This window comes from Mastomys coucha, unplaced genomic scaffold (assembly GCF_008632895.1).
Source record: "Mastomys coucha isolate ucsf_1 unplaced genomic scaffold, UCSF_Mcou_1 pScaffold21, whole genome shotgun sequence".
NCBI lineage: Eukaryota > Metazoa > Chordata > Mammalia > Rodentia > Muridae > Mastomys > Mastomys coucha.
Genome location: NW_022196904.1, coordinates 78,803,688 through 78,830,239, shown reverse-complemented (window position 1 = coordinate 78,830,239; position 26,552 = coordinate 78,803,688). Strand labels below are relative to the sequence as shown.

The 26,552-nt window shown below is 39.4% G+C and overlaps 1 protein-coding gene and 1 long non-coding RNA gene across 3 annotated transcripts in view; one reads left to right on the top strand and one right to left on the bottom strand.

The window, feature by feature from the left end:
- Nucleotides 1–26,552, top strand: part of Eed (embryonic ectoderm development) — a 27,733-nt gene continuing 1,181 nt past the window's right edge. Inside the window, exons 1-10 of one of the 2 annotated variants that reach the window (XM_031387290.1) lie at nucleotides 1–608; nucleotides 4,620–4,772; nucleotides 8,283–8,375; nucleotides 9,284–9,349; nucleotides 10,429–10,554; nucleotides 11,587–11,668; nucleotides 13,401–13,492; nucleotides 16,432–16,565; nucleotides 19,176–19,281; nucleotides 26,150–26,308. In XM_031387290.1, coding sequence (XP_031243150.1) covers nucleotides 495–608; nucleotides 4,620–4,772; nucleotides 8,283–8,375; nucleotides 9,284–9,349; nucleotides 10,429–10,554; nucleotides 11,587–11,668; nucleotides 13,401–13,492; nucleotides 16,432–16,565; nucleotides 19,176–19,281; nucleotides 26,150–26,308 — 1,125 coding nt within the window. In that variant the 5' untranslated portion in view covers nucleotides 1–494. The remainder of the gene's footprint in view (nucleotides 609–4,619; nucleotides 4,773–8,282; nucleotides 8,376–9,283; nucleotides 9,350–10,428; nucleotides 10,555–11,586; nucleotides 11,669–13,400; nucleotides 13,493–16,431; nucleotides 16,566–19,175; nucleotides 19,282–26,149; nucleotides 26,309–26,552) is intronic. The other variant, XM_031387291.1, reaches the window with a different exon arrangement.
- LOC116102552 lies at nucleotides 18,661–25,434 on the bottom strand. The gene is made up of 2 exons (XR_004123221.1): nucleotides 23,618–25,434; nucleotides 18,661–18,863 (listed from the first exon to the last, which is right to left on the bottom strand). It is a non-coding gene; the product is annotated as an uncharacterized LOC116102552 (long non-coding RNA).

Below are 26,552 nucleotides of genomic sequence, written 5' to 3'. Positions count from 1 at the left end.
GCACTGGTGGTCTGATCCAGGCCACAGACTTTCGCTCGTTTGCAGCGGGTCGGAGAGCGAAGGATTGAGCCAATTGCGGGTGAAACGTCTTGGCAAGGAAGGGGGCGAGGGAGCAGCCCTTTGAGTTCCGCCTCGTGTCTAGGCGCTGGTGGGGAAGCGGGACGTAGGAGACCCTGTCCTCTGAGCCTGCAGATCCGACGCCTCGGTGCAAAGTGCCGAGAGGGCGGCGGGAAAACCGCCCGCCGGGACCAGGGCACGGGAAGCAGCCAGGAAGCCGTGCGGGAGGGCGCGCGCGCGCGCGCCCCTTTTTCAGCAGTGTGGCGGGGTCGCACGCACGCCCGCCTCGGCGGCTGGGCGCGATTTGCGACAGTGGGGGGAGCGGCGGCGGTGGCGGAGGCGGCAGCTTTGCGGCAGGCTCCGGCCGGGCGTGCTTGACGGCGGTGTGGCGGAGGCCCCGCCCGAGGCGGCAAGAACCTGGAGGGAGGCGGAGGAATATGTCCGAGAGGGAAGTGTCGACTGCGCCGGCGGGAACAGACATGCCCGCCGCCAAGAAGCAGAAGTTGAGCAGCGACGAGAACAGCAACCCGGACCTTTCGGGAGACGAGAATGTGAGTGCAGCTTCGCCTGTCCCGGGACTGCGGAGTAGAAGTTTCAGGGTCTTTGGTAACTGCGGTCGGGGCGGGCGGGCGAGCGGGCGGCCGTGGGGGGAGGGAAAGGTGTCACCCCGCGCTCGGGAGAACGCAGGCGTGCGGGGAAGTCCAGTTTGGCTGGGGCATTCGACCTGGGACTGCGGCTGAGAGAGCAAGCAGAAAGTTGGCGAAGAGCGGGATTAAAAGTCCAAGGGGTCTGCGAGCTCTGCTCAGATCATCCTTGCGTGGGAGACGAAGTTTGTACCTCTGGGGCACTTGACGGTGATTGCGAATCTGAGATTGTACTAGTTTAAAAAGGCATGCTCGAGGTAAGAGGTTCTGTTTTCCCAGGAAAGTTGGTAGGAGGGGTCTTAACTACGGAATCTTCGGGATGGGAAAGTATAGATCTCTGGCTTAGGTTTACGTGACCGTGCGGTTATGTGTACCCTTTTCCACAGAAGTGCGGTGTGCCTCCGTGTCGACTTTTCTGTGGAAGGAGCAGAATCGAGAAGATCGTGGAGGGGGAGGGATGAAGGCAAGGGAGGGAACAATTTGAAAGTTTTTTTTTTTGCTTAATGTAAAGGGATTGCAAGATTTCAGGCCACCGTGGTAAAGTCTGTATTTGAGCCAAGTGTAAGATTAAGTGAAGTCAGTGCTTAGATACGTGCTGCCCAGTAAAAAATACTACGCAGGTGTTGTAAAAAAGTACTAGACACGTGTTCTAATAATTAGTTACTTATGATAGGGTAGTCTAGCGGCTTTGGCCTTTCGAATAATAATTACTCGGAATTTAATGAAAATGTCAAATTTATTTTTAATGAGGAAATTGTCAGAGAAAAAAGTAAGTGAAAGCTCGTTTTATTTTCCAGACTCCTACGGTACATTTTTTGATGCTTTCTAAAGCGTTCAAACATAGCCAAATGATTGGGTTAGCTTTTGGTTCGGTCCCTTCAATGAGGGACGAGACTGAAAGTTTTTGGTACGTGTGCCTTTGACACTTTGTTGAGCCCTTTGGGATCCTCTCAGAATAAAAGATTGTTTTGTTTCAGAATCTCCCTATGCCTCTCTCACACCTGTTACCTTCTTTCTTTAACCCTCTCAGTACCTACAATACATTCGTGCACCATTATGTCCTGCAGAATAGTATGGATATATAGATGAAGCATATAAGATTACAAACCAGACCAAATGTAAAACTTTAAAACTCTTTTTTTTTTTTTTAAGGGACAGAGGCATAAAAGCTCATTTGTAAAGCACATGCCTGACATGCATGAGGACAGGCCCCAGGTTCTGTCCTCACCAAACTTCCTTCTGTTGTATTTTATTTTGTTTTTTAAGTTTTGCAACAGGATCTCACTTTGTACTCTTCATTGGCCTGGAATTCAGAGATCAAATGCCCATGCCCAATCAGTATTGTATCAAAGGTTCGAGGCACAATGACTGGTTCCCCATTTAGATGGAGTAATAGATAAGTATTTCTTAACACAGTAAGTTGCAGGTTCTGCCTTATCTGGATGGACCCATTGATAGAAGTGATAGGCTGATTTTCACCACCTGCACCAATTGTAATACGAGATGGGATTTTTAACTGCAAAATCCAAAATAGGAACTTTTTGCAGTAAAGAACAATCCGCAGGTGAGGAGAAGCAGATAAAATGTGATTTTTTTTTTTTTTTTTTTTTTTTTTTTTTAAAAATCAGGAACTTGTTATTCCCATACTGGTTAAGATCCTTTAGCCTTGTCTCCCAATTGCTGGGGAAACAGATGCCTGGTTGAAAATGATTTCAATTTAGGAGGCCAACTTAAATTGTAACAATTTAAATTTCCATTAAAAGCAAATTGTACATTTATGGCAAATTGCAATTCAATTTCTTGTAAGTCACCTGCTTTGTGTCAAGTACTTCATTCCTTGTTTTGTTTTGTTTTTTGTTGTTTTGTTTTTGAGTCTCACAGTCTGGCCTCAAACTCATGGATATTCTCCTGCCTCATTAGCATCCTAAGTACTGAGATTATAGGAGTAAGACACAATGCCTAGCTTCAGTTTTCTTTTTTCTTTTTTTTTTTAAGATTTATTTTATGTATATGAGTACACTGTAGCTATACAGATGGTTGTGAGCCTTCATGTGGTTGTTGGGAATTGAATTTAGGACCTCTGCTTGCTCCAGTCAACCCAGTTCCTCAGTCCCTGCTCACTCCTGCCCAAAGATTTATTTATTATTATACATATGTACACTGTAGCTGCCTTTAGATACACCAGAAGAGGGTGTCAGATCTCTTATCAGTAATTGGGAGCCACCATGTGGTTGCTGGGATTTGAACTTAGGACCTTTGGAAGAGTAGTCAGTGTTCTTACTGGTGCTATGTTCTAGAATATTGTATTTTCTTAAAAGACATTTTATTTTAGACCAATGTGAAGTTTGAAAAACCTTAAGAACTAATGTTTTAAGATGAATTAGTGGTTTTTAAATACCCTTTTTAAAAAAGATTTATTATTTATTTTATGTATATGAGTAGACGCTGTAGCTGTACAGATAGTTGTGAGCCTTCATCTGGTTGTTGGGAATTGACTTTTAGGATCTCTGCTCACTCCAGCCCAAAGATTTATTTATTATAATTAACTATACGGTAGCTGTCTTCAGACACACCAGAAGGGGATGTCAGATCTCTTTACCAATGGTTGTGAGCCACCATGTGGTTTCTGGGATTTGAACTCCGGACCTTCCGAAGAGCAGTCAGTGCTCTTAAGTACTGAGCCATCTCTCCAGCCCCCTTTAAATACCTTTTGACATTTCTATTTATTTTTAACTTTTTGTAATACAAAACCAACTTTAGGAAGCAGTAACTTAGACCACAAAGGTAGTTGTACACTTCATGAGCTTCACTCTAACAGCTGTTAGACACACTGACAAAATGGTTCCTCTGGAATGGATTTAGGGACTACTACTGCCCCAGGGTAATAGATGGAAATTTTTGTATTCCAAAGAAGATGGATTCTGAACTGAAGGAAGATAAGAAGTCAGAAGACTTCTCAGTATTTCCTGCAGCTATATCTGGGCAGATTATATTATACATAGTTTAAATACCTTTTGTGGTAGTGTTCAAGCTATGAGGTGAATTGCATTTACATATAGTATGGACCACAAAGGGCTTCTCTAGAATTCTAAACGGTTTATGTTATAAATAAGTAGACTTTGCATAACAGATGCTTTTCTTTTTTTTTTTTTAAAGATTTATTTATTTTATGTATATGAGTACATACACTGTAGCTGTACAGGTGGCCGTGAGCCATCATGTGGCTGCTGGGAATTGAACTCAGGACCTCTGTTTGCTCCGGACCTGCTTGCTCCAGCATAACAAACTGTAGCTGTCTTCAGACGCACCAGAAGAGGGGGTCAGATCTCACATGGATGGTTGTGAGCCACCATGTGGTTGCTGGGATCCGAACTCAGAACTCAGGACCTTCGGAAGAGCAGTCAGTGCTCTTACCCGCTGAGCTATCTCACCAGCCCTGCTTTTCAAAACTACATCTAATATAGGAAGTATTAACACTGTTGCCCCAAATGGCCAACCTGATAAATTATAAAGATGTGTAGTAGTCAGTCAGATTTATTGAATTGTGTGTTAGTGAAATGTTGAATCCTAGCAACTGTTTACCAGCAAGAGAGCAATTATTTTTCCCCAACATTTTCTTGTCTACTAGTGGCATTTCCACAGAGCTGTGTAGGAGTGAATGAGGCATTATATTAGTATCACTGGTGTAGACCAGTGTCTTATTTAAAGCCCAGATTGCCTATATCTTTCTTAGTACTATGTTTTTACTTTTCTCTGCAGTATTGTAATGCATAACTGGATTTTATGACCCCAACTGCAGCCAGGAGTACAAATCTCATTTTTTGCACACTTTTATTTCAGCTATCTTTTTAATAGTGAAGTCTTGCTTTTAAATACCATGTGCATCCTTTGATGCAGTTCCTAATTTATTGCTCACAGGACGATGCTGTCAGTATCGAGAGTGGCACAAACACAGAACGCCCGGATACACCCACAAATACACCAAATGCTCCAGGAAGGAAAAGCTGGGGGAAGGGAAAATGGAAGTCGAAGAAATGCAAATATTCTTTCAAATGTGTGAACAGCCTCAAGGTATGTACAGGAAGTTCTAGGCTGCAGACTTCTCAGGGCCACGGAATACCCTTAGGTCTAAACTATTTTAAAACTAGTGTGTTTTAAAGGGGTTTCTGTTTGTTTAAACTGAGTTTTATAATCTGTCACACAGTTAGTCCAGTAAACTTTGTTTATCCTTGTCCTTTACTTTAAATGTATAATAGTATTGCAGGCTGCTCTTGGTTTATTTGTTGATCCAAATAAAGGACTTTAAGAAATATTACCTCGAAAAACAAAAACAAACAAAAAAATGTTATTCTTTATATTTCAGTAAACTGTAACCCAAACCACTTCTGACATCAGTTACTAAAAAAGAACTGAGTGTGATCTGTTACCTGGACCCTAGCAAATGTCAACACATCTTAACTTTTCATTTTAAAGACTTGAAGTATAATGTTTAGGGAGGAAAGAGTATAATCATTCTAGGGATCTAGGGTGCAGTCTGTCCCTACTGAGGGCAGGATAACGAAAAGGTGACGAGGTCTTTAATAACCCCCACTCTCAGCTTTCTGGATGGAATGCAGGTGACACACCTGCCTAATTAACATTCCTGCTTCTTTTGGTGCTTATCTGAGTACAAAGCCTCTGTGTCCTCTATTGTGTGGTTGTTGGGAATTGAACACAGGTCCTTTGGAAGAGTAGACTGCTCTTATTTAACCACTGAGCCATCTTTCCAGCCTCAAGTCCATGTGATTTTTTTTTTTTTTTTTTTTTTTTTTTTTTAGAAGGGTTTCTCTGTGTAGCACTGGGTACACAAACCAGACTTGAACTCACAGAGATCTCCCTGCCTCTTCCTCCTTGGGTGCTGGGATTAAAAGGCATGCTCTCCAGATGCCCGGGAATCTTTTTTTTTTTTTAAAGATTTGAGTCTCCCTCTATAACCCAGTCTTGCCTCAAACTAGTCACAGCTCAGTCTTGTGACTGTAGGTATCAGTACTGTGCCCAGTTTAATAACATTAAAGTGCATAAGCATATATAAGATTTAGGGGGAAATAAGGAGTTGGGGTTAATTATTATATTCTCAGCAACATTTTTATTCATTTATTAAAAAAAAAAAGACCACTATAGGTAAGGACTTTTGGTGTTTAAATGGTTTATATATCCATTTTCTGCTTTTCTAAATTTTGTGGGCATTTTTCCCCTGAGGAAACATGTATGTTTATTATATAACTTTTATATATGTTTATACTATATATTTTCTCATAAATGTAAGTTTAAGTTTGTGAGGAAAACTTTGAGTGGGAATTAATATCTATAATATACAAATAATTTTAAAAAAAATTACCCTCCCCCCCCAAAAAAAAAATCCATCCAAATCTAGTCAATAAACAGGCAATGAAATAAAGACACATTTCTTTTTTTGTTGTTGTTTTGTTTGTTTGTTTGTTTGTTTTTTCAAGATAGGGTTTCTTTGTGTAGACTTGGCTATCCTGGAACTCACTCTGTAGACCAGGCTGGCCTCTAACTCAGAAATCCACCTGCCTCTGTCTCCCAAGTGCTGGGATTAAAGGCGTGTGCCACCACCGCCCAGCAAAGACACATTTCAAAAGATAAAGTAGGACCATCCAGATGACTCAATGGGTAAAGGCGCTGGCCACATAAGCCTGGACACCTAACATCATCCTCAGAACCCACACTAGAAAACCAACTTCATGGGCTGGAGAGGTGCCTTAGTAGTTAAGGGCACTGACTGCTCTTGCAGAGGCCCTGAGTTCAGTCCCAGCAACCACATGGTGGCTCACAACCATCTGTAATGGGATCCGATGCCCTCTTCTGATGTGTCTGAAGATAGCTACCTATAGTGTACTCATATGCATAAAATAAATAAATCTTTAAAAACAAAAAAATAACTCATAAGTTATCCTCTGACCTCTGGGGTCTGTTTTCCCTCCCCCTTCACCCATACACATGCACAATAATAATGAATTTTTATAAAAACCATGAAGTACTGTTGGTGAATAGATGAAAATGTTCACCATCCTTAGCAACCAGGGGTATGTGAATCAAAATGACTGTAGATTCTGCCTCTCCCCTGTCAGAGTAGTTACTGTTTTTTTTTTTTTTTTTCCCAATGCAGTGAGGTAGCTGTTAATGCTGGGGGCAGAGGACATCTACACACTCCTGGTAGGGATGTAAAACAGTACATTCACACTGGAAGTCAGTGTGTGGATTCTTAGAAACTACAAGTAGAGATACCATATGATCTTGCCACACCATGTCTGCATATCATAGAGGAACCTGTTTCCACATTGGTTGCAACCATTCACAATAACCAGGTCAGGTCAGTTTGCGTGCCCGTCAACAGCTGAGTGAAGAAATGTAAATACAGAGAGATATTTGATTCCGCCATGCAAGATGAAGCTGTAGAAGGGAATTACTCGGGAAGAAGGGAACTAAGGACAATAGAGGGTAATACCTAAATTAAGTTTGTGATATACAAGGGGAAAAAATGTCATAAAACTCACTGCTTCGACTACAAACATATACTAAAGTACCTTAAAAAGAAACTGAAAACCTTTGCTCAGTATAATTTTAGGTAAACTCTTAGCAAAGCATAAGAAACTGGAATTTTCTGGTCTGCCATAATCCAAGTCCAAGGTTATATAAAGATTACTGAAGATCATTTAAATTTGTTTGAATAGGACTGACTAATAAAAGCAGTGGCTGGGATGGCTGTGATGTGCTCTGCTTTCCAAGGGGAAAACGAATGCAATCCAAAGCCATTTGTTGGTCTGTTGAATGAGAGAAATAACCATGTCCTCTTGGCTCAAGAACTTAAAGTACATCTACCAAGTTTGTCATGATTCAGAAAATGAAGGTAGGGTTTAAGAAAGCAGGCAGATAGCAGAGTGTTTTCAGGATACATAGCTGTGCAAGTCTTCATTAGCAAACATTCACATATTTTAAGATCTGGAAGCTTGTGTGATGTTATACTTTTAATGTCAGAAGTCAGTGTGTGTATGATATATGTCTTAGTCAGTGTTCTATTGCTATGAAGAGACACCATGACCATAGCACCTCTTGTAAAGGAAAGTATTTAGTTGGGACTTGCTTATATTTTCATAGGTTTAGTTATTATCATTATGGCTGGAAGCAAGGTGGCATGCAGGCACACATGATGCTGGAGAGATAGCTGAGAGTTCCTCATTTGAATCTACAGGCAGGAGGAAGAGAGAGGACACTGGACATGGTGTGAGCTTTTGAAACCTCAAGGCCCACCGTAGCTAAACACTGCCAAAAACAAGGTGGCACCTACCCCAACAAGACTACACCTCCTGATCCTTTCAAATAGTGCCACTTCCTAAGCATTTGACTATATGAGCCTATGGGGACCATTCTTAGTCAAACCACCACAGTCTATAAGATAGTGAATGAGCTGAATTTGGAGGGAGAGAAAGAAGGTTAAGTAAAGGTTAGTTTGCTAATATTTTTTGTTTTTAAAAAATATATTAAATTTTTCTTATTTCATGCATATTTTATATTTTATAGGAAGATCATAACCAGCCATTGTTTGGAGTTCAGTTTAACTGGCACAGTAAAGAAGGAGATCCTCTGGTGTTTGCAACTGTGGGAAGCAACAGAGTGAGTGTTGGGGGGCAGGCTGGCAACAGTGATTATTATGTATCTGTTACAATTAGTGTTAAAATGGGATGATTTTAAAATCAATTCTGGATACTGGGATAGCTGGGTTAGCAATATACTGGTCTTATACTGGGTGTAAGAGGGAAGCGTTTGAGAAGGGGTTGGGGTTAAACTAATGACTAGAAGGTATATTTGTTATGAAGCAGGTTTTATAGTTTCCCTTATAAATATTTTGAATGGCTGAAAAAATTATATTACTCAAATATGAAAGAAGCTTGTACTTTTAGAGTTTCATTTTGTGTGTATCTGTGGGATCCTGCATTGTTTATCTGTGCACCGTGTGTGTGCCGTGCTCATAGAGGCCATGAAGGTATCAGATCCCCTGGAATTAGAGTTACAGAGGATTGTTAAGCAGCCATGTGGATGCTGGGAACAGAACCGTCTGGAAGAATAAATACTTTTAACCACTAAACTATCCCTCTAGTCCCAGAAGTCTGTCATCTAATAAGGTGTAATTAGTTGTTCTATATCAAGTATAAATCCAGTAGATTTAAGTAATAGTTTTAAAATATTAATTATACATAAAATCATAAAAAATTGTACGTATTTATCGGGTATCAGGTGATGTTTCAGTACATGTATGCTTTATGTGAGGTTCTTTATTTTTAAAGTTTTGTGATTACATGAATGAAATGTATATTTAAATGTTTGGAAATAGAAATTGTTATTACTAGGCTACTAAATACAGTCTAGTATAACGTAAAACGTGGGAGGATTTATAAGGCTTTGGTAAGTATAGAGCTGTTTAAAGCAGTTTCTGTAATGTCTAAGTTATAATCGCAGCCAGAATGTTTAAGAGAGAAAGAGAACGTTTATCTGAGATGACATGCATATTTTTGTTTCTTTAGGTAACCTTATATGAATGCCATTCACAAGGGGAAATACGGTTATTGCAGTCCTATGTAGATGCTGATGTATCCTTTTCTAAGTGGTTTTATATCTCTGATTTAAGACATTTATTTTGATAAGTGCATCAGAACTTTTGAAAACTAATTCTCTAAAGTTACTGTCCCATCCTTTAGCTAGGAGTGTTGTCACTAGGGGATCCTGGCAATTACCTGACATTGAATTTGTTAGGAGGTAGATGCTTATGAGGTGGATATGTTATGAAGTGGGTGGGTATAAGATGAGTGGAAGGGGGAGCATTAGAAATCCATGAGAGAAATTACTAGCAGAGACCAGCTAAAACCTCATGCTTTTTGACCATGCTTGGAGTTTTACAATTTTATTACAGTTTTAATGCTTAACTGGAAGTCCTTCTATGGATTTGATCAACAAAGCCAAGGTGGTAAAAATAAGTGTGTGTGGTTAAGGAAATGAAATATTGGAAAGTGAGTTATGAAGAAAAGGAAGATCTTAAAAGCCAGAAGATTAGCTCACAGGAATTTTAAAAAGCTGAATATTAAGATGTTTCTTCAGATCCATTGGAAAAAATATGACAGGTGAGGCAGGGTGATATTGAATCTGTGCAGATCCCACAGAAATGAGTGAATGGTTTCCATGTTAGGAAGGTGCAGAATGAAGCATGCATAGGTTGATAGCTTATCAGGACAGAGGGTTATCAGCAGGCAAGCCTGTAGGCTTGCTACCTAGTTGTATAAATAAAGCTTTACTGAAGAACAGTTAAGTCTGTGTGTTGAACTGCTGTTTCCAGCTGTTTGGGGACTACATCAGTGGAGTAGCCTAGTACAGGCAGCTAGTGTGGTGGAGTGAGGGACAAAGAAGGAACTCAGTTGGTGTGGATTTTAGCCTAAAAGTGCCACTGTGAGTATGCATTTATTTTTTGAGAATAGGGCCTAGCTGGCCTCTAATTTAAGAACATCCTCCTGCGTTTGCTTTTTGAGTCCAGGGATACCTGTCTATCAGTATGCAAATTTTGTATAAAGAAAAATGAGCACTTAAATATCCAAACCCTTACCAGTTTGGAAGGCTCCATTTATTGTAAACATTTAAGTTTTTCAAAATTATGTTTCTTAACTGTGGCATTTCTCAGGCAGATGAAAACTTTTACACTTGTGCATGGACCTATGATAGCAACACCAGCCACCCTCTACTAGCAGTTGCTGGATCGAGAGGCATAATAAGAATAATTAATCCTATAACAATGCAGTGTATAAAGGTGCGTCTTCTGGTCAAATTGTAGATAATGATACTTTTGATTACACATCTGTTAAAACTTCATAAAATGTCTTTAAAGTGAATGCGATCACTAACTTGCATACCTAATTTGATTTGTACCTTGCTTATATAGTCTTTTTCTGTGTTACATTTACTTACTTAGGTGTGTGGAACGAGTGTGTATGAGTGTGTGTATGTGGAGGTCAGAGGTATTTGGTTCTCTTCTTCCAACATATGGATTGGATCTTTAAGATCCAATACAGCTTTCAGGCATGGGCCAGCACCTTTGCATGCTGAGCCATCTAGCCAGCCCCCTTGCTTTATTTAGATTAGTCCTTTGGAGTCCCTGTAACAGTTGGGTAATGAATGTGAATTAAGGAATACATAGGAAGGGTTGATAGCCACATCTTTTTTGTTCTTTTTTTTTTTTTTTTTTTTTTTTTTTTTTTTAAGATATATTTATTTATTATATGTAAGTACACTGTAGCTGTGTTCAGGCATACCAGAAGAAGGTATTAGATCCCATTACAGATGGTTTTGAGCCACCATGTGGTTGCTGGGATTTAAACACAGGACCTGTGGAAGAGCAGTCAGTGCTCTAAACTGCTGAGCCATCTCTCCAGCCTGCTTTGAGAGTCTTTAACTGAAGAGTAACCGCTTTTTCCAGGGCACCCTAAAGGGAAAGCCAAGGAAGCTAATATTAATAGGAAGGCAGGTTTTTAGGCATTGCTGGTTTTAACCCTGGGGGCCATTGGCATCTCTTACATAATGCTATTAGCTGAGCCTTGGCTAACTGGTACTATTTTCCTTTCTGTCAGTTTGTTGGGTGATATTAGTATGTAGCCAAGGTTGAGTAAGAACTATTGAAGTGAATTTGTTTGGGTAGCAGAGGGCAGCAGAGCTGGACACTGAACCTTGGGCCTTGAGTGTACTAGGCTATTGGTCTGCCTCCAACCTTATGTTTCTCTTAAGGTTTCTGAAAGAAAATTTATTGGCTTTTGAGATGAAATGAAATGTTTTAAATTTATTATAGCACTATGTTGGTCATGGAAATGCTATCAATGAGCTGAAATTCCACCCACGAGACCCAAACCTTCTCCTGTCAGTAAGTAAAGGTAAGCTCACAAGAAACAAATGGTCCCTTAGTTCAGTTTGTTTTAGAATAATTGTTTGAAAGTAACAGGTTGTGTTCTGAGAATAAATTAAAAGAGGAAATTGACTTTAGTAGGAAAAAAAGCCTTTATTAACATCTCATAAACCAAGACTTCAAAAATAGGTCTCTGCCTGTTGATGACATAGTGGGATTATGTCATCCTCAACTCTTATTGTATTGTGATAATTGTAGAACCTCATCCTCTTGTGAGTAATTGCTTTATCATAAATGCCAAAGTTTAAGATTTTTCATGTTTTTAGTAGCTCAGTTCTCACCAGTATCTTCAATAATGTTAAAGCAGTGTTACTTGTTAAATAAGAAAAGAGACTGATGAATTGGCACAGTAGATAAAGCCTGACCATCCTCAGAACCCATGTGTAGGTGGAAGGAGAGAGCTACCTTCACAGAGCTGACCTCTGACCTCCACATACATGTCGCAGCACCCCAAGACAACTCCCTCTCCCCCCAAAATAATAAAGTAAGCAGTGCAGCGAAGAGCTATACTTTTATTTTTAAAAGATTTAAATTTGCTTTAAATATAATCTGCCTCCTTGTTTTTTGAGATAGTTTTTTATTCTTTATCCCAGAGTAGCCACAAAGCCACAGAGAACCTCGAATCCTACCGTTCTTGGTGCTGAGGTTACAGGTGTGAGCCACTGGGCCTGCTTCAGCTTCCTTAAATGGCTACGTTCCGTGGCGAGAAAGCATGGCATTGCTCCTTGTGCCTGCACTGCTGTTAACAGTTTACCTGGATTTAGACAAACTTTTCAGCTCTTACTTTGTTTTGTTTTAATATGTATCAATGTTTTGCCTACATAGATGTCTGCAGTACATGCATACCTGTGCTCAGGGAGACCAGAGAGAGTTAGGTCCCTTGGAGTTGGAGTTACAGTTTTTTGCCAAGTTAGTCCTGGGTCCTGGGAAAATGAGCCAGTGTTCTAACTGCTGAGCCATTTCTCCAGTTCTCTCTGCTGTTTTTAACTGTTTCTGGGCTTTCTAATTAATATTCATTAGCTTGTTTTTTATACACTATTATGTGCCTCATCTTTATTTTTATACTTCTAAGTATGTACTTTAAAAATAATTTCCTTTTATTATTTTTAATTATGGGTACATGTATGTGGTTATATGTGGGTATGTGCATGTGAGGGTAGATGCCTACAGAGTCTGGAGACATCAGATACTCTGGAGCTGGAATTAGAAGCCGTTGTGAGCTGCTTGATACAGATGCTGTTTTTGTTGTCTATAGGGAGGCGGGATCTCCCTCTCTCTAGCCTAGATTGGCCTTGAAGTCGAGGCAGTCCTCTTGCTCAGTGTCAGACACCCACCGCCACCCCCTAGTCCCTTTGGCCTGAGATTATAGGTATAAGGGGAGGAGGATTTTGCTTTTTTATTTCAGTGCTGAACCTTGAAACCCAGGCCTTGGGTATGCCAGGTGAGTGCTCTGAGCAGTATCCTCAATGTCTCTACAGTTTCATTCATTTATCTGTTTACTTTTGAGGCAGTCTCAATGTGTGGCTTGGAATATTAATAATCTACATGTGATGTATTTTAAGTTATATATCATGGATAATATTAGTTTTACTGTACATAATTAAATCTTCGTGGCTTTTACATGTATGTTAAGGGCATACTAAAAGTTTGCAGTAGGTGAGTGATAAAAATCTTCTCTTACCTTTCTGTGTTTACATTAGATCATGCTTTACGATTATGGAATATCCAAACAGACACTCTTGTGGCAATATTCGGAGGTGTGGAAGGGCACAGAGATGAAGTTCTGAGTGCTGTAAGTCGAATCTAGGGTAATGATCTTTGGTTTACATAGAGTGACTATCTCCCATTGAACTTTTCTCATGGTAGGCAAACACATCTGCTTCATGCGGCCTGGCAGGCAGCCATTTCATCCTAGCAACATCAAGATGCTGACCTACACATAAAGGCATAGAGCAAGTGGGCTTCTGGCAGTTTTGGTCTTACAGAATGACTCTAATGAGTGCCATGAGAAGAATAATATTACAGTCATTCTTTGTGGTGGAGGAGGTGGTGGTGGTGGTGGTGGAGGAGGAGGAGGAGAAGATGGTTTTAGAGATAGGGTTTCACCATGTAATTCAGGCTAGTGTTGAAATTTCCATCCTCCTCTCTCAGCTTCCTGAGTGCCAGGATTATAAGCATGCTCCACAAGACCCAACTAAGAACAAGTTTATCTAACGATCCTTAAGAAATTTTTTGTTTGAAGTAGAAGTAAGTGATTCTCTTTGGGCAAGTCTTCTGATGTGTTTAACCTCTTCCCTGGGTAGCATGCTAGACCAGTAGTAATGGTTTTAAAAAGAAATGTTATTTATGCTGTGGCAGCGAGGTTTCACTATACTCCCTCTGGCCTGGAACTTGCTATGTAGAACAGATTGGCATCTGAGTCACAGATAGCCTGCCCCTGCTTCCTTAGTGATGAGAATAAAGCCTGGGCCACTCATTTTGCCTTTCTTTCATTCTTAATTTCTTTTTAAAATACTTATTTCTTGTGAACATATGTGTGAATAGGTGGCTGTGCACTTGCTGCAATGCCTCCGCCCCCTCCTCCCGTGTCGGGATCACAGGACCACTTGCTGGCATCTCTTCTGTTTCCACCAGAGATAACAGGCTTGATAACAGGCCTCTTTACTCTCACTGTCCTATGTTATCTATGTTAGAGATAAGCCTGTACTGTCTTTATGCTGATACATTGTAATCAGGGACCTGTCAGCTGTAGGAAGTGTTCAAGGTTTAGCATTGCAGCCTTTGCATGGTAACTTGATTTTTTTTTTTTTTTTTTTTTTTTTTTTTTTTTAATTTTTTTTTTTTTTTTTTTTTTTTTTTTGTTTCTCTTCAACTTTTTTTTCTAATTTAACCACTTACAGATGAATCACTTTGAACCATATATTGCAGTGCCAAAATACTACATTAGTTCAAGTTTATCTGCTTTTGAGAATCATGACTACCTAATGCTACCGTATCAGCTTGGATATTTCTAGAAGTCATGGTATCATTCTACCCCAGGCTTTGTGTGGGAGTCATCAAGAGAAGTCTGATTTAGAGGGGCTGGAGCGATGGCTCAGCAGATAAGAGCACTGACTGCTCTTCCAGGGGACCTGGGTTCAGTACTTCGGTGCAGAGCATCTAGTGTCCTCTTCTGTCCTGCATGGGCTCTGCACACAGTGGTACACAGACACATTTACAAAACACCAATAAACATAAAAATACATGAATCTTTAAGAGTTTTGTTTTGTTTTGCCTTTTTAAAGAAGTTTTGGTTTTTTTTTTTTTTTAAAGCTAACACAGAGCTGTAGATTCTTCAGAGTGTTTTGTTGATAATGAAGTTATTAGAAATAGTAACAAGTAGATTTATGAAATCAGTAGCCACCAAAGCTAGTGTCTTGGTAAAATGGTTTCAGGTTCGAGTCGCTGCAGAATGTCTAGGTTGATGTAAGATGTCCTCTTGGATAGAACTATTTGCTTTTGCTCCTCTTCCCTTTTCCTTTTTCCTTTTCCTTTTCCTTTTGAGACAGGATCTCTCCATAGCACTGTTTTCCTGGAACTCACTCTGAAGGCCAGGCATGCCTCAAACAGATCCAGTTGCCTCTGCCTCCTAAGTGCTGGGATTAAAAGTGTGCATCAGCATGCCTGGCCTTACTGATACTTAAAATGTTAGCAGGAGAGACTCCATCCCTTTTTTTTTCTATAACAATAGAGAGTATGAGTTTTGTGAACTCTTTGAGTGCTTTGTACTAAAATAAATAACATCTGGACTGTGTCCACTTGCAAAAAGAGATTGTAATTGCATAATATTTGTTAAATGCAGAAATTAGCATTATAAAGTGGTACTATATATACTTGTAATCCTATGGGATGCTGATATAAGGATTCTGAGTTCAAGGACAGTCAAAATTGTTTCTTCATTTAGACTTACTCATTTAAAAAGTGAGCCCTAAAAACAATATAGGTTTGAAACGTTTTGAAATAAAGTACATGGGGGTGGGGAGCACTATTGTATTGTGTCGCAGGTAGAGGTCCTTGCTGCCCAAGCTGGAACCTTATGTGCAGTCCACTGGGGGGAGGAGACAGTGACTCTGGCCAGTTGTCCTCCAACCTTTGTGCTTGTGCCATGGCTCATGTGTGCCACCTTCCCCGAACACATACAACAAATGCATTCTTATGTTTAATTTTTTTTATTTTTTTAAATGTTTGTAATGTGATACTTTTATTGTGTTATTGTGTATTTTGTTTATATTCACCCCCAGCGTCAACTCCTCCCAAAGCCTGCCTTCCTCCCTCTCTCCCTCCCTTCTTTCTTCTCTACACCCAGTCCTGTTTGGGTTAGCCAACTACTCCCCGGCATGGGGCCTTCCTGAAGTGAGGTAAATATGCCACGTATCACACCACTCAAGAAGGTGACAACTTAAATGAAATTTTAATTTAAAATTAAGGAAGATATTTCAATATAGTTGAATAGATAAATGTAAGTTCAAGTAATTGCTTTCCATTTTGCACTCTAGTGGTGACAAAGTAATTAGAATTTTGAATAGAATATACTAGAGTCTGTTACTTTGAATATGCTGAGTTGATGTGCTAGAATGTGGTTAGTATTCTGGATTGAAATGTAGTGCTTGTGTAGTGGGCACTAGGTGAAAACTGGAAAGTAGCATTTCGAGCTATAAATTACTTATTTTCACTTTTCTGCTTTATTCCTAGGATTATGATCTTTTGGGTGAAAAAATAATGTCCTGTGGTATGGATCACTCTCTTAAACTGTGGAGAATCAACTCAAAGAGAATGATGAATGCAATTAAGGAGTCTTATGATTATAACCCAAACAAAACTAACAGGTGACCATTGTGCTGTGTGTATTGAGCGGATGTGCTTTCCTCCCATCCAGCGCTGGGAAATGACTCCCGCTGCTGCTTTAGTAGCCCTTCTTTTTAATATCCCATAACCGATCATGTCACTGCTATCAGATCTTTCAAATAGAAACCCTTATTTAAATTTTTTTTCAGTCTTTGAATTGTTTTCATGTAATTTATTGGCATATTCCAGTTACTTTGATTTATGTATGCATGTTATTAAGTCATTATGTTGGAAGTATAAAAGTTTTAAATCACCTGAACCTACTGTTCTTATAGACAAGGGAAAAGACATAATAGTTAATTGTAATTCGGTATAGTAAATTATAATTTCAAACTGTTTTCTAGCTATAGAATAGCTCTTAGTTCCTGATAATAAAATACTGTCATGCTAGGCGTGGTGGAAAACACCTTTACAGAGGCAAGAATTCTGTCATTTGGAAAATTGGATGGCACTATGGTCTACAGAGCAAGTTTCAGGCCACTTGGGGGTACTATGTACATAGTGAGACCCCTAGATACGTAGGTAGGTATGTAGATAGATGATAGATAGATAGATAGATAGATAGATAGATAGATAGATAGATAGATAGATGATATTTTCTTGTAAATGATGCTTCCTTCATTAAATAGAAAATTCAAATTGTGGAGTCTTGTCCCATAATCCCACAGTGAAGAGTCTGTATTATTGAGATGCTTCACTTGTTTCTCCTTTTTTTTTCTTTTTTTAGATTTATTTATTTTATGTATATGAGTACGCTGTAGCTGTACAGATAGATAGTTGTGAGCCTTCACTGGTTGTTGGGAATTGACTCTACGATCTCTGCTTGCTTCGGTCAACCCCGCTCGCTCCAGCCCAAAGATTTATTTACTATTATAAATAAGTATACTTTGGCTGTCTTCAGACACACTAGAAGAGGCCATTAATTAGATCTCATTATGGGTGGTTGTGAGCCACCATGTGGTTGCTGGGATTTGAACTCATGACCTTCAAAAGAGCAGTCAGTGCTCTTACCCACTGAGCCATCTCACCAGGCCACTTGTTTCTCTTTTGAAGTGCTTCAGGTCTTATGTAACTACCTTCTTAGTACTTGCTTAGTTGTCAGAGATACTTTCACTATAAACGTGTGTGTGTGTGCCATGTATTATACTTTTCACTGTAAGCATTATATGCTTAAATATGTTAACTTTGCATTTTTATTTTAGCAAAGAGTTTATTTTCAGGTTTCCAAATAAATTTATTAGCAGGTTAGTTTTAATTTTGCAAGCTTTAGTAATCATTGGAGTACATTTATCATATTTTACTAACTTTTAAGAATAAGTACAACTTTTAGTTTCAACCTTCAACATCAGGTGCCATTGTAAATTTATGTTTTAAAATAGTTGTTAGATCTCTGAAATGAATATAAATTACATTTCACAGCGTTGCCCTCGTCTTTTTGAAAGGGCTTTAACTAGTAATATGATGTGCATTTGACTAAAAAGCATCTGAGATTGTAATAGTTATGAATTCATGTCAGCATGGTTTGGTGGGATGGATAAGAGCACTTGCTGTAAAGATAGAAAGACCTGAGTTCAAATCCCCAGCACCCTTGTAAAAGCCATGTAGTTTTGACTTGCCTATAAACCCAGGGTTGGGGACTGGAGCTTGCTAGCTGGGCAGTCTAAGAACCCACTAGCTTTCAGTTCAGTGAAAGACCTTGCTCCACAACAAGGTGGACATGGAGATAGAAAGATGCCTGAGGTTCTCCTATCACCTCTGCATGCACATTCATGGACACATGTGTACACATGGTTTTTGTTTTTGTCATGCATCTTACCTTCTTAACAGGAGATCCTAGACTTTGAATTGGAGAGAGTTTGAAACAATGAGCTTAACCTAGGTTTTTATATATGAGGGAAAAGGAAGACAGGATTACCTCAGGTCATTATCACATCCATTGTGATAATGTTCTATAATTAATATAAAATGAATCACAGGGGTGGGGTGTGGCTCTAGTTAAACACTTGTCCAGCAAGGGCGGTGTTGTAGTTGTTGCCCCCTAAATAAAGAAAAGAAAGACAGACAGACATCATAGAATCACTTGGGAGATTAGAATTTACCACCTCCAGAATATCTTGTTTATTTTCTCACAAATACATTTTAGCAAAAGAGGAGGTCCGAGGGCAACTTTGCGTAGTCACTTGTCATCTTCCTCCTTTACTTGGGTTCCTCACACTGAGCTCAGGCTAGGCTTGTGTGGCAAGTGTTTTTACCATCTCACCTACCCCAAACTTCAAATCCTGAGTTTAAAAAGGAACGTAAAACATTATAATGGAAAACTGATAATGAAAGAAAGTAAAAATGAAAAATGGATACGTTAGCTCTAAAGAACAGGTTACCGACTGAGAGATCAATGATCATATTTTATGTTGTGAAGTTTTAAAAATTGAACTAGAAGATGAAGCTCAGTAGGCAGAGTGCTTGCCTGATTTGTTTAAAGCCCTAGGTGTGGTCCTGACTAAGCACTAGAGTTTATAAATCCCAAACTGAAAAAACAGTATGATCCTACTATACTTTTTCTTTTAACTTTTACATTTCCATTCTTTCTTCAGGCCATTTATTTCCCAGAAAATCCACTTTCCTGACTTTTCTACCAGAGACATACATAGGAATTATGTTGATTGTGTGCGATGGTTAGGCGATTTGATACTTTCCAAGGTACGAAACACTAGAGTTAAGCTGTACTTGTAGTGTGTGTGCGTGTGTGTGTGTGTGCATGTGTATGTGTGTGCGGGCGTGTACATGTACTCTGTAAGAAACAGTTACTTATGAAGTTTATTAAAATTAATAGCAGATAATAAACTTTTAAAGATTTTTATATTTTGGTAGATTTGCAGACATATTTAAGGAAAAAGAAGTTTGCTAGATGTTCTTTACACTCTAGTGAGAAAAGCAAGCTTAGAAAGTTCAACTGTCTGGGAACCAATGATGTTGAAAATAATCCAATAGGAATGTTTTTTTGTTTCTTTCAGTAAATCCTTATTTGCAAGAACAGGTGACGAGTTGATTGGCTTACAGGCTGCAGTTTGCTCTAACTTTTTGGTGGATATAGATACACAGCCCTCTGTCTCACATGGATTCCACATCTTCTAATTCAATCTATGAGTGGTCAGAAGTATTTGAACAAAAGAATTGCACCCTGTACTGAATGTATACAGTGAGCTCTTGTCATTGACTAAGCATAGTACAACTACAATATACACATGTGTTGCATTGGGTTTCATGAATGTAGTCATGACTGAAAGCATGTGGGATGATGTGCACATATGAAGCTATTTCAGGAAAGTACTTGGACCTGTAGCCTTCCGTGTCTTGCTTTGTTTAGTTTGGTTTTTTCCAAGTGATCATCTAGAGCGGTGATTGATTGGTGATGTTAACTGAACCTGTAGGCTTGTCCAAGTGGGAGAGTCCTGCCTGGCTTCCTGATGTGAATGCCAAGGTGTCTTACATTTTTCTTAGGCAGAACCTAGTTTTGAGATTTTTTTTTTTTGAGCCCCCCCACCCCCCTTTTCATTTCCTTTTGGATTTAAATTTACTGTTGTTGGTTTCATTTTCCCCTCTTTAAACTCTTCATCTTGAGATAGACTCCAGGAAGTTTAAAAGGTAGTTCAGAGAGGTCCAGTGTGACATCCCCACTTTCTCTCAGTAGGTATGCTGCTATCATCATCATTGTAGATTTTTGTATTTTATGTGTATGTGTGTTTTGCCCACATGGATGTCTGTGTATCATTCGTATGTGTCTGGTGCCCTCAGAGACCAGAAGAGGGCATTGGCTCACCTGGAACTGAAGTTAAAAATCATAACTGAAGTTAAGCTGTTATGCTCTCAAAACCTAGACAGTGAACATCAGTGTGCTGTGTGTTTAGTGCCTTGTCATTTTGTCACAGCACATGAACTTTGTCATTTTGAGGATGTTTCGTACAGTTGGGAGCCTTTGAGATAATTTATTTTCCTCAATAGGATTCACTGGAGACCCATCTAAGTTGTTGCCTATAAAGTAGTTCTTATTTTCCATTACTAAAGTAATAAATAGTCCATGGTATTGCTGTACTATCACAGTTAATCAGTTGTTTTATGTGTTTACTTTGAGATGGCCTTGGCTCCCAACTGCTGCTATTAAAGGTGTATGCCATCATTCTCAAGCTTCACCACAGTTAATTTAACACCACACTATTGGCTGAGTTTGTTTTCAGTTTGGAGTTATAGCACACTTGCAGATGAACAGTTGTGTACAGGATTTTATGTAGATTTATTATATACAGAATTTCTCTGGGATAAATGTTTAGAGAAGATATTGAGTAATGGTTAAGGTTTTTTTTGTTTTTTTTTTTTTTTTTTTTTTTTTTTTGGTTTTTTTAAGTTTTTTGAGACAGGGTTTCTATGTGTATCCCTGGCTGTCCTGGAACTCATTCTGTAGACCAGGCTGGCCTCAAACTCAGAAATTTGCCTGCCTCTGCCTCCCAAGCACCACCACTGCCCTCAAAAGTTGTTTTTTTTGTTTGTTTGTTTGTTTTTGTCTTTTTTTTTAAGATTTATTTATTATTATATGTAAGCACACCAGAAAAGGACGTAAGATCTCATTGCCCGTGGTTGTGAGCCACCATGTGGTTGCTAGGATTTGAACTCAGGACCTTCAGAAGAGCAGTCAGTGCTCTTAACTGCTGAGCCATCTCTCCAGCCCCACAACACAATTTCAAAGAATGCCAGGGAAGGAATGGACTTGCTATCAAGAGCAAGCAAACAAAAAGTGCATCCTTCTTATTTGTCCTTTATGTGGGCTGCTAGCAGAAGGTATCATCCAGATTAAAAAGATGGATCTTTCTACCTCAAACGATTTGAGAGAGAAGAAAAATCCCTCACAGGTGTGCCCAGCCATTAGGGTTTTAGTTATTTCCCGTTAGTCAAGTTTACAGTCAAGTAAAGGGATCACACCATCCGTGTCCTTTTAGGTGATATTTCTTTGAATCTTTAGCTGGTTTTCCAAGGGATTAGGTTTTTTGTTTATTTTTATTATTATTTTGTTTTATTCTGAGTGTTCTTTATATATTCTAATATGTATCTCGTCAGAAACATGCAAATGTTTTCTTCCAGGTAGTGGCTAATCTTCTCATGTCCATATTAGGGCCTTTGGCTAAGAAAGAGACTTTTTTTTTAAATTAGGGGTGTGTGTGTGTGTGTGTGTGTGTGTGTGTGTGTGTGTGTGTGTTACAGTGCAAGTGGTTAGAGGGCATTTTGTGGGAATCAGTTCTCACCTTAAACCATGTGGGTCTCAAGGATAGAATTTGGGTCATGGGGTTTAGTGGCAACTACGTTTACCCATGGAGCCATCTTAGCTAGTGCCAGAAAATGTTTAGTTTTTATTAAATATAATTTGGTTTTTTGAAGAAAATCTTTTTATGAATTTTCCACCAAGCCCCCCACATTGTAAGGATCTCTCTCTCCCTCTCCCCTTTCTCCTTCCCTCCCTCCCTCATTTGTTCATTTGTTCATTCATTTGTTTTTTTGAGACAGGGTTTCTTTGTGTTGTTGTGGAACTCAGTATGTAGAGCAGGCTGGCCTTGGATGACTCTACTGTTTTCTGCATCCCAAAGCCTAGGGTTAAAGAAACTTGTGGGGTAGTCCAAGCTGTCCTCAAACTCAGCAATCCTCTTAGCTCAGCCTCCTGAGTGTTGGGATTGCAGGTATGAGTCACCATACCCAGCTCATTTTTATAATCTTTTTCAGACCTTTTGATTTGGGTATTAAGTGACAGATACTGAATCTAAGCAAGTGTTCTGCCATCGAGCTACATTCCCAATCCTTTATGCGGACCATATCTTTTTAAACCCTTTCTGCCAGTTTATATTTACATTGTTAGCTGCCCAAAATGCTGTACATTAAATCTATTTTCTGTTCTTTTTTAAAGATTTATCTATTTTATTTGCATGAGTACACTGTTGCTGACTTCAGACACACCAGGAGAGGGCATCGGATCCCATTACAGATGGTTGTGAGCCACCATATGGTTGCTGGGATTTGAACTCAGAACCTCTGGAAGAGCCGTCAGTGCTCTTACCCACCTAGCCATCTCTCCAGCCCCTATTTTATTTTCTTTATCCTGTCTGTCTCTTAAGTGTTCCCCTGTACTTCCTATAAGTTATTTGAACTTTATTTTGTTCATTTTGTTTTGGGCTATTTTTTTTCCTACTTCTCCTTCTCTTCTTCCTCCTCCTCCTCTTCCCATTCCTCCTCTTATAATTCTTTTTGTTGAGACAGGATGTCTCACTATCTACCCTAGCCAGCCTTCTAACTTCAAACTTGTTCTCCTCAGTCTCCCAAGTACAGAAATTATGTAACACTTTAGAATCCCCTCTTTATTATTATTTGGGGGGGTGTCGAGACTAGTTTTCTCTGTATAGCCCTTGCTGTCCTGGAACTCACTCTAGACCAGGCTGGCCTCGAACTCAGAAATTTGCCTGCCTCTGCCTCCCAAGTACTGTGATTAAAGGTGTGCGCCACCATTGCCTGGCTCCCCTCTTTATTTATGCACAGCTTATTTGGCTAACTTTTTATTAATATGTATGTGTGTCTATGTATGCATGTGCTTGTGTGCCACTGCACTGTGGAAGTCAGAAGACACCTTCAAGGATCTTTTTTTCTCTTTTTGCATGGAATCTGGGCATTGCATTCAGCTTGTAAGGCTTGTGCATTGAGGACTTTTACCTGTGGCACCATCATGCTGGTCCATGTGTAGCATTGTTATGCATATTTCTTTGTGTAGCAGCTCTACAGGTTGCTTTGCTTTAGATGTCATATTTCAAATATGTAACTTTTCAGGCTACCGTATATTGTCATATTGGTAATCAAAGAGAGTGCAGGACCCTTTCCTTGTTGTTGCTTTGTCCCCAGCTGACGAGCTAATTGTCTTAAGTATTTCACTTATTTATTTGAGAGCCATATTGGATAGTATGATTTTTGCAGTGAAATAAATTAGGAAAGTGAACATCGCACTTACTCCCGTTGCTTTTTTGTTTTTCCATTCCTCATTTCAGGGTGCCATCCTAAGCATTTCCTTTCTGTCCAGGAAACTTCCTGCAGCCATCCATTAGAGGTCTACCACTGACAGATTCTCTTGTTTTTTCTTCATTTTTCTCTTTAGAAGAATAGATTCATTAAATACATATTTCTGGCTTTACAATGTCACCACTCCCCCATTACTTGAAAATATTTGCCCTTTCTCTGGCCTGCATAGGTTCTAATGTGGAATATTCTGTCATTAAGTCTGGTCCCCCCCCCCCCCTTTTTTTTTGGTATAACTGTAACTGTGTTCTGTCCTGAATGCTTTCAAAGTTTTTCCTTTAGTTTTCAGATTGAATAGGACTCTGTTTTAGTTTGAGGTTTGAGTGTGATTTGGGTAGATGGGACTTTCTTTGGTTTAACTTATTTGTAGTTCACTGATCTGGAATCTGCAGTAGAATTATATATTAGAGAAATATTTTGTCTCATACTATAACACTAATGATATTGTTTTCTTCCCTCACTTTGAGACACTAATTCTCATTATTGATATATTAGGTATTTTTGACACACATACAGTGCTGGTCTTATTTTATCCCTACTCTGAAATACTGAAATTTTTGTTACAGATTTTGTCAGTTGGACCTGAAATAACTGCCTTCCTCCTCCATCTGTTTCTTTTTTGTTGGGTAATATTTGTCTTGATTGTTGATTCTCCTCTTTTCTCCTTGAGCCTGTCAGTTAAGTTTTCATTGTGTTTACTGCATTAGTTACTTGGTGGTGAGACAGAATGCCTGGCAAGGTGATTTAAGAGTTTATTTTGGCTCCAATTTGATGGATAGTCTCATGGCATGGAAGTCCTGGCAGAAAGGAGTGTGAGGCAGCTAGTTGCATGCATCCTTGTTTAGAAACAGCAGTGAATTCTGCTGCCCATTCATTCTGCTTTTTATTCAGTCCAGGATTCCAGTGTGTGGGTTGGTGCCCCTACATCCTGGGAGGGTCTTCCTACCTCAGTCACCTAATCTAGAAAACCTTTTGCAGACATGTGAGAGCTTTTGTTTCCATAATGATTCTTGAGTCCCATGAAGTAAGTTGGTAGCCAAGAGTAGGTATCACAGATATATTTTTTACTGGGGCCTGAATGTTTCAGTATTATTAGACTCTGGAAACTTCCTTTTTTGTTATTCACCCATTCATTTGGTTTGTTTGTCATTTGATGGAAATCAACCCCAGGGCCTCACCTGCTAGACAAGCACTCTTGCACTAAGCTAGGCATCAGATCTTGGCATCCTCTCTTGTTAGCAGGCTTTCTTTATTATCTACTTAGTTGTGGAAGGGAGCGATTCACCTTTGTAATTTGCCAGGTGAAGGTAGTAATTCAGACTTTCCACTGGGCCTCAACTGATACCACCTTAAAGGAGGTGAGGGCAATTACTTATTACTCCTTTCCTAGTAACCTCTACTGTCCCTGGGGATAGTCTGTTGTACTCTTAACCTCTGGGTTGGTTGTTGTAATGCCCTGGCTGCCAGTCCTCTAATACTAGCCAGGCCAGAGAATTATCACATGTGAAGAGAGTCCATAATGTACTTCTTGGGACCTGAGGAATGGTTTCTCAAGAGCAGGTTCAAATGTCACTTAGCATTAGAATTTTTTCATCTGAAGAAAGTAGAGAAGAACTTTGCTCTTCCCATTCCAATCTTTCTGTGGTACTGTAGTTAGACTGTTTAAATGCATAGACCCCTATAGGCTGCCATCTGTGACTGAATAGGCTCCCCTGAAAAACTCTAGAGGGCAAGGTTGTTAATCTAGGTACTGTTGAAGTCAGCCTGCTGTTGAGGAGAGGTTGTTGATGAGATGTTTAGCAGCATCTCTGGCTTCTAGAGGCCAGATACAGTGTCAAAAATTTGGTAGTGTGGACCACTGGCTAAGACAGTGATTTTAATAATGACCACAGGGAGATTGTTTTAAGTAGAACTGTCAAAAGACACAATGTTACAGGTTATGGAATGTGTAATTTCATGACCTGTTAGACCCTATCCTCACTTCAGTATCTTGAGCCACTTTATAGCCTATGGTCCTTTCAGTGAACTAATCAATTTCCTATGATGTCATCTCAGCATCTACTATACGGTGCCCACACTGTGTATAAAGCCTCGGTAGTTAACAAGGTACAAGTAGTCACTCCTCATTATGTGGGGGATTGGGAAACGGAGGAACTATGAACCAATGGCCAGGTTTTAAAAGCTTTCTAATATTCCATAGCATTCTTTAAGTCTCTGGGTGTGAACATATCTGAAGATGAACTCAATCTGTTCTGGAGGAGAAACTCACTATTTCGAGAAGCACGATTCTTCTGAATTGTTTAAGTCTATTGCTAGACAGGTTTCTTGTCGTCAGGTGTAAACCTTGACTTGCTAAAACAGTTTATAGTCTTGGAAAGCAGGCTCTCTGAGCTATTCTAAAATGGTAACAGTTTTATTTCTATTTTTTGAAATTCAGTTCTAATTGTGTCTCTCATTTCTCTTTTAGTCTTGTGAAAATGCCATTGTATGCTGGAAACCTGGCAAAATGGAGGATGATATAGATAAAATTAAACCTAGTGAGTCTAATGTGACTATTCTTGGGCGATTTGATTACAGCCAGTGTGACATTTGGTACATGAGGTTTTCTATGGATTTCTGGCAAAAGGTAGCACATAATTTTACATTTGGAATTGTCTTCTGAAACACTATAATTCTAGCCTTTCCTGCCCTGTCTTCCTCCTCATCCTTTCACCTTGGTTGTACCGATGTGACTTGCTTTGGCTACCTACCTGGGCACTACACATTATCTGCAGTGTTATAAAAGGAAGGGCAGTTAGATATCAGCAATGTTACTTTCCTAATACCTGTTCCTAAGATAACAATATTTCAATGTGTTTTATCATACACAG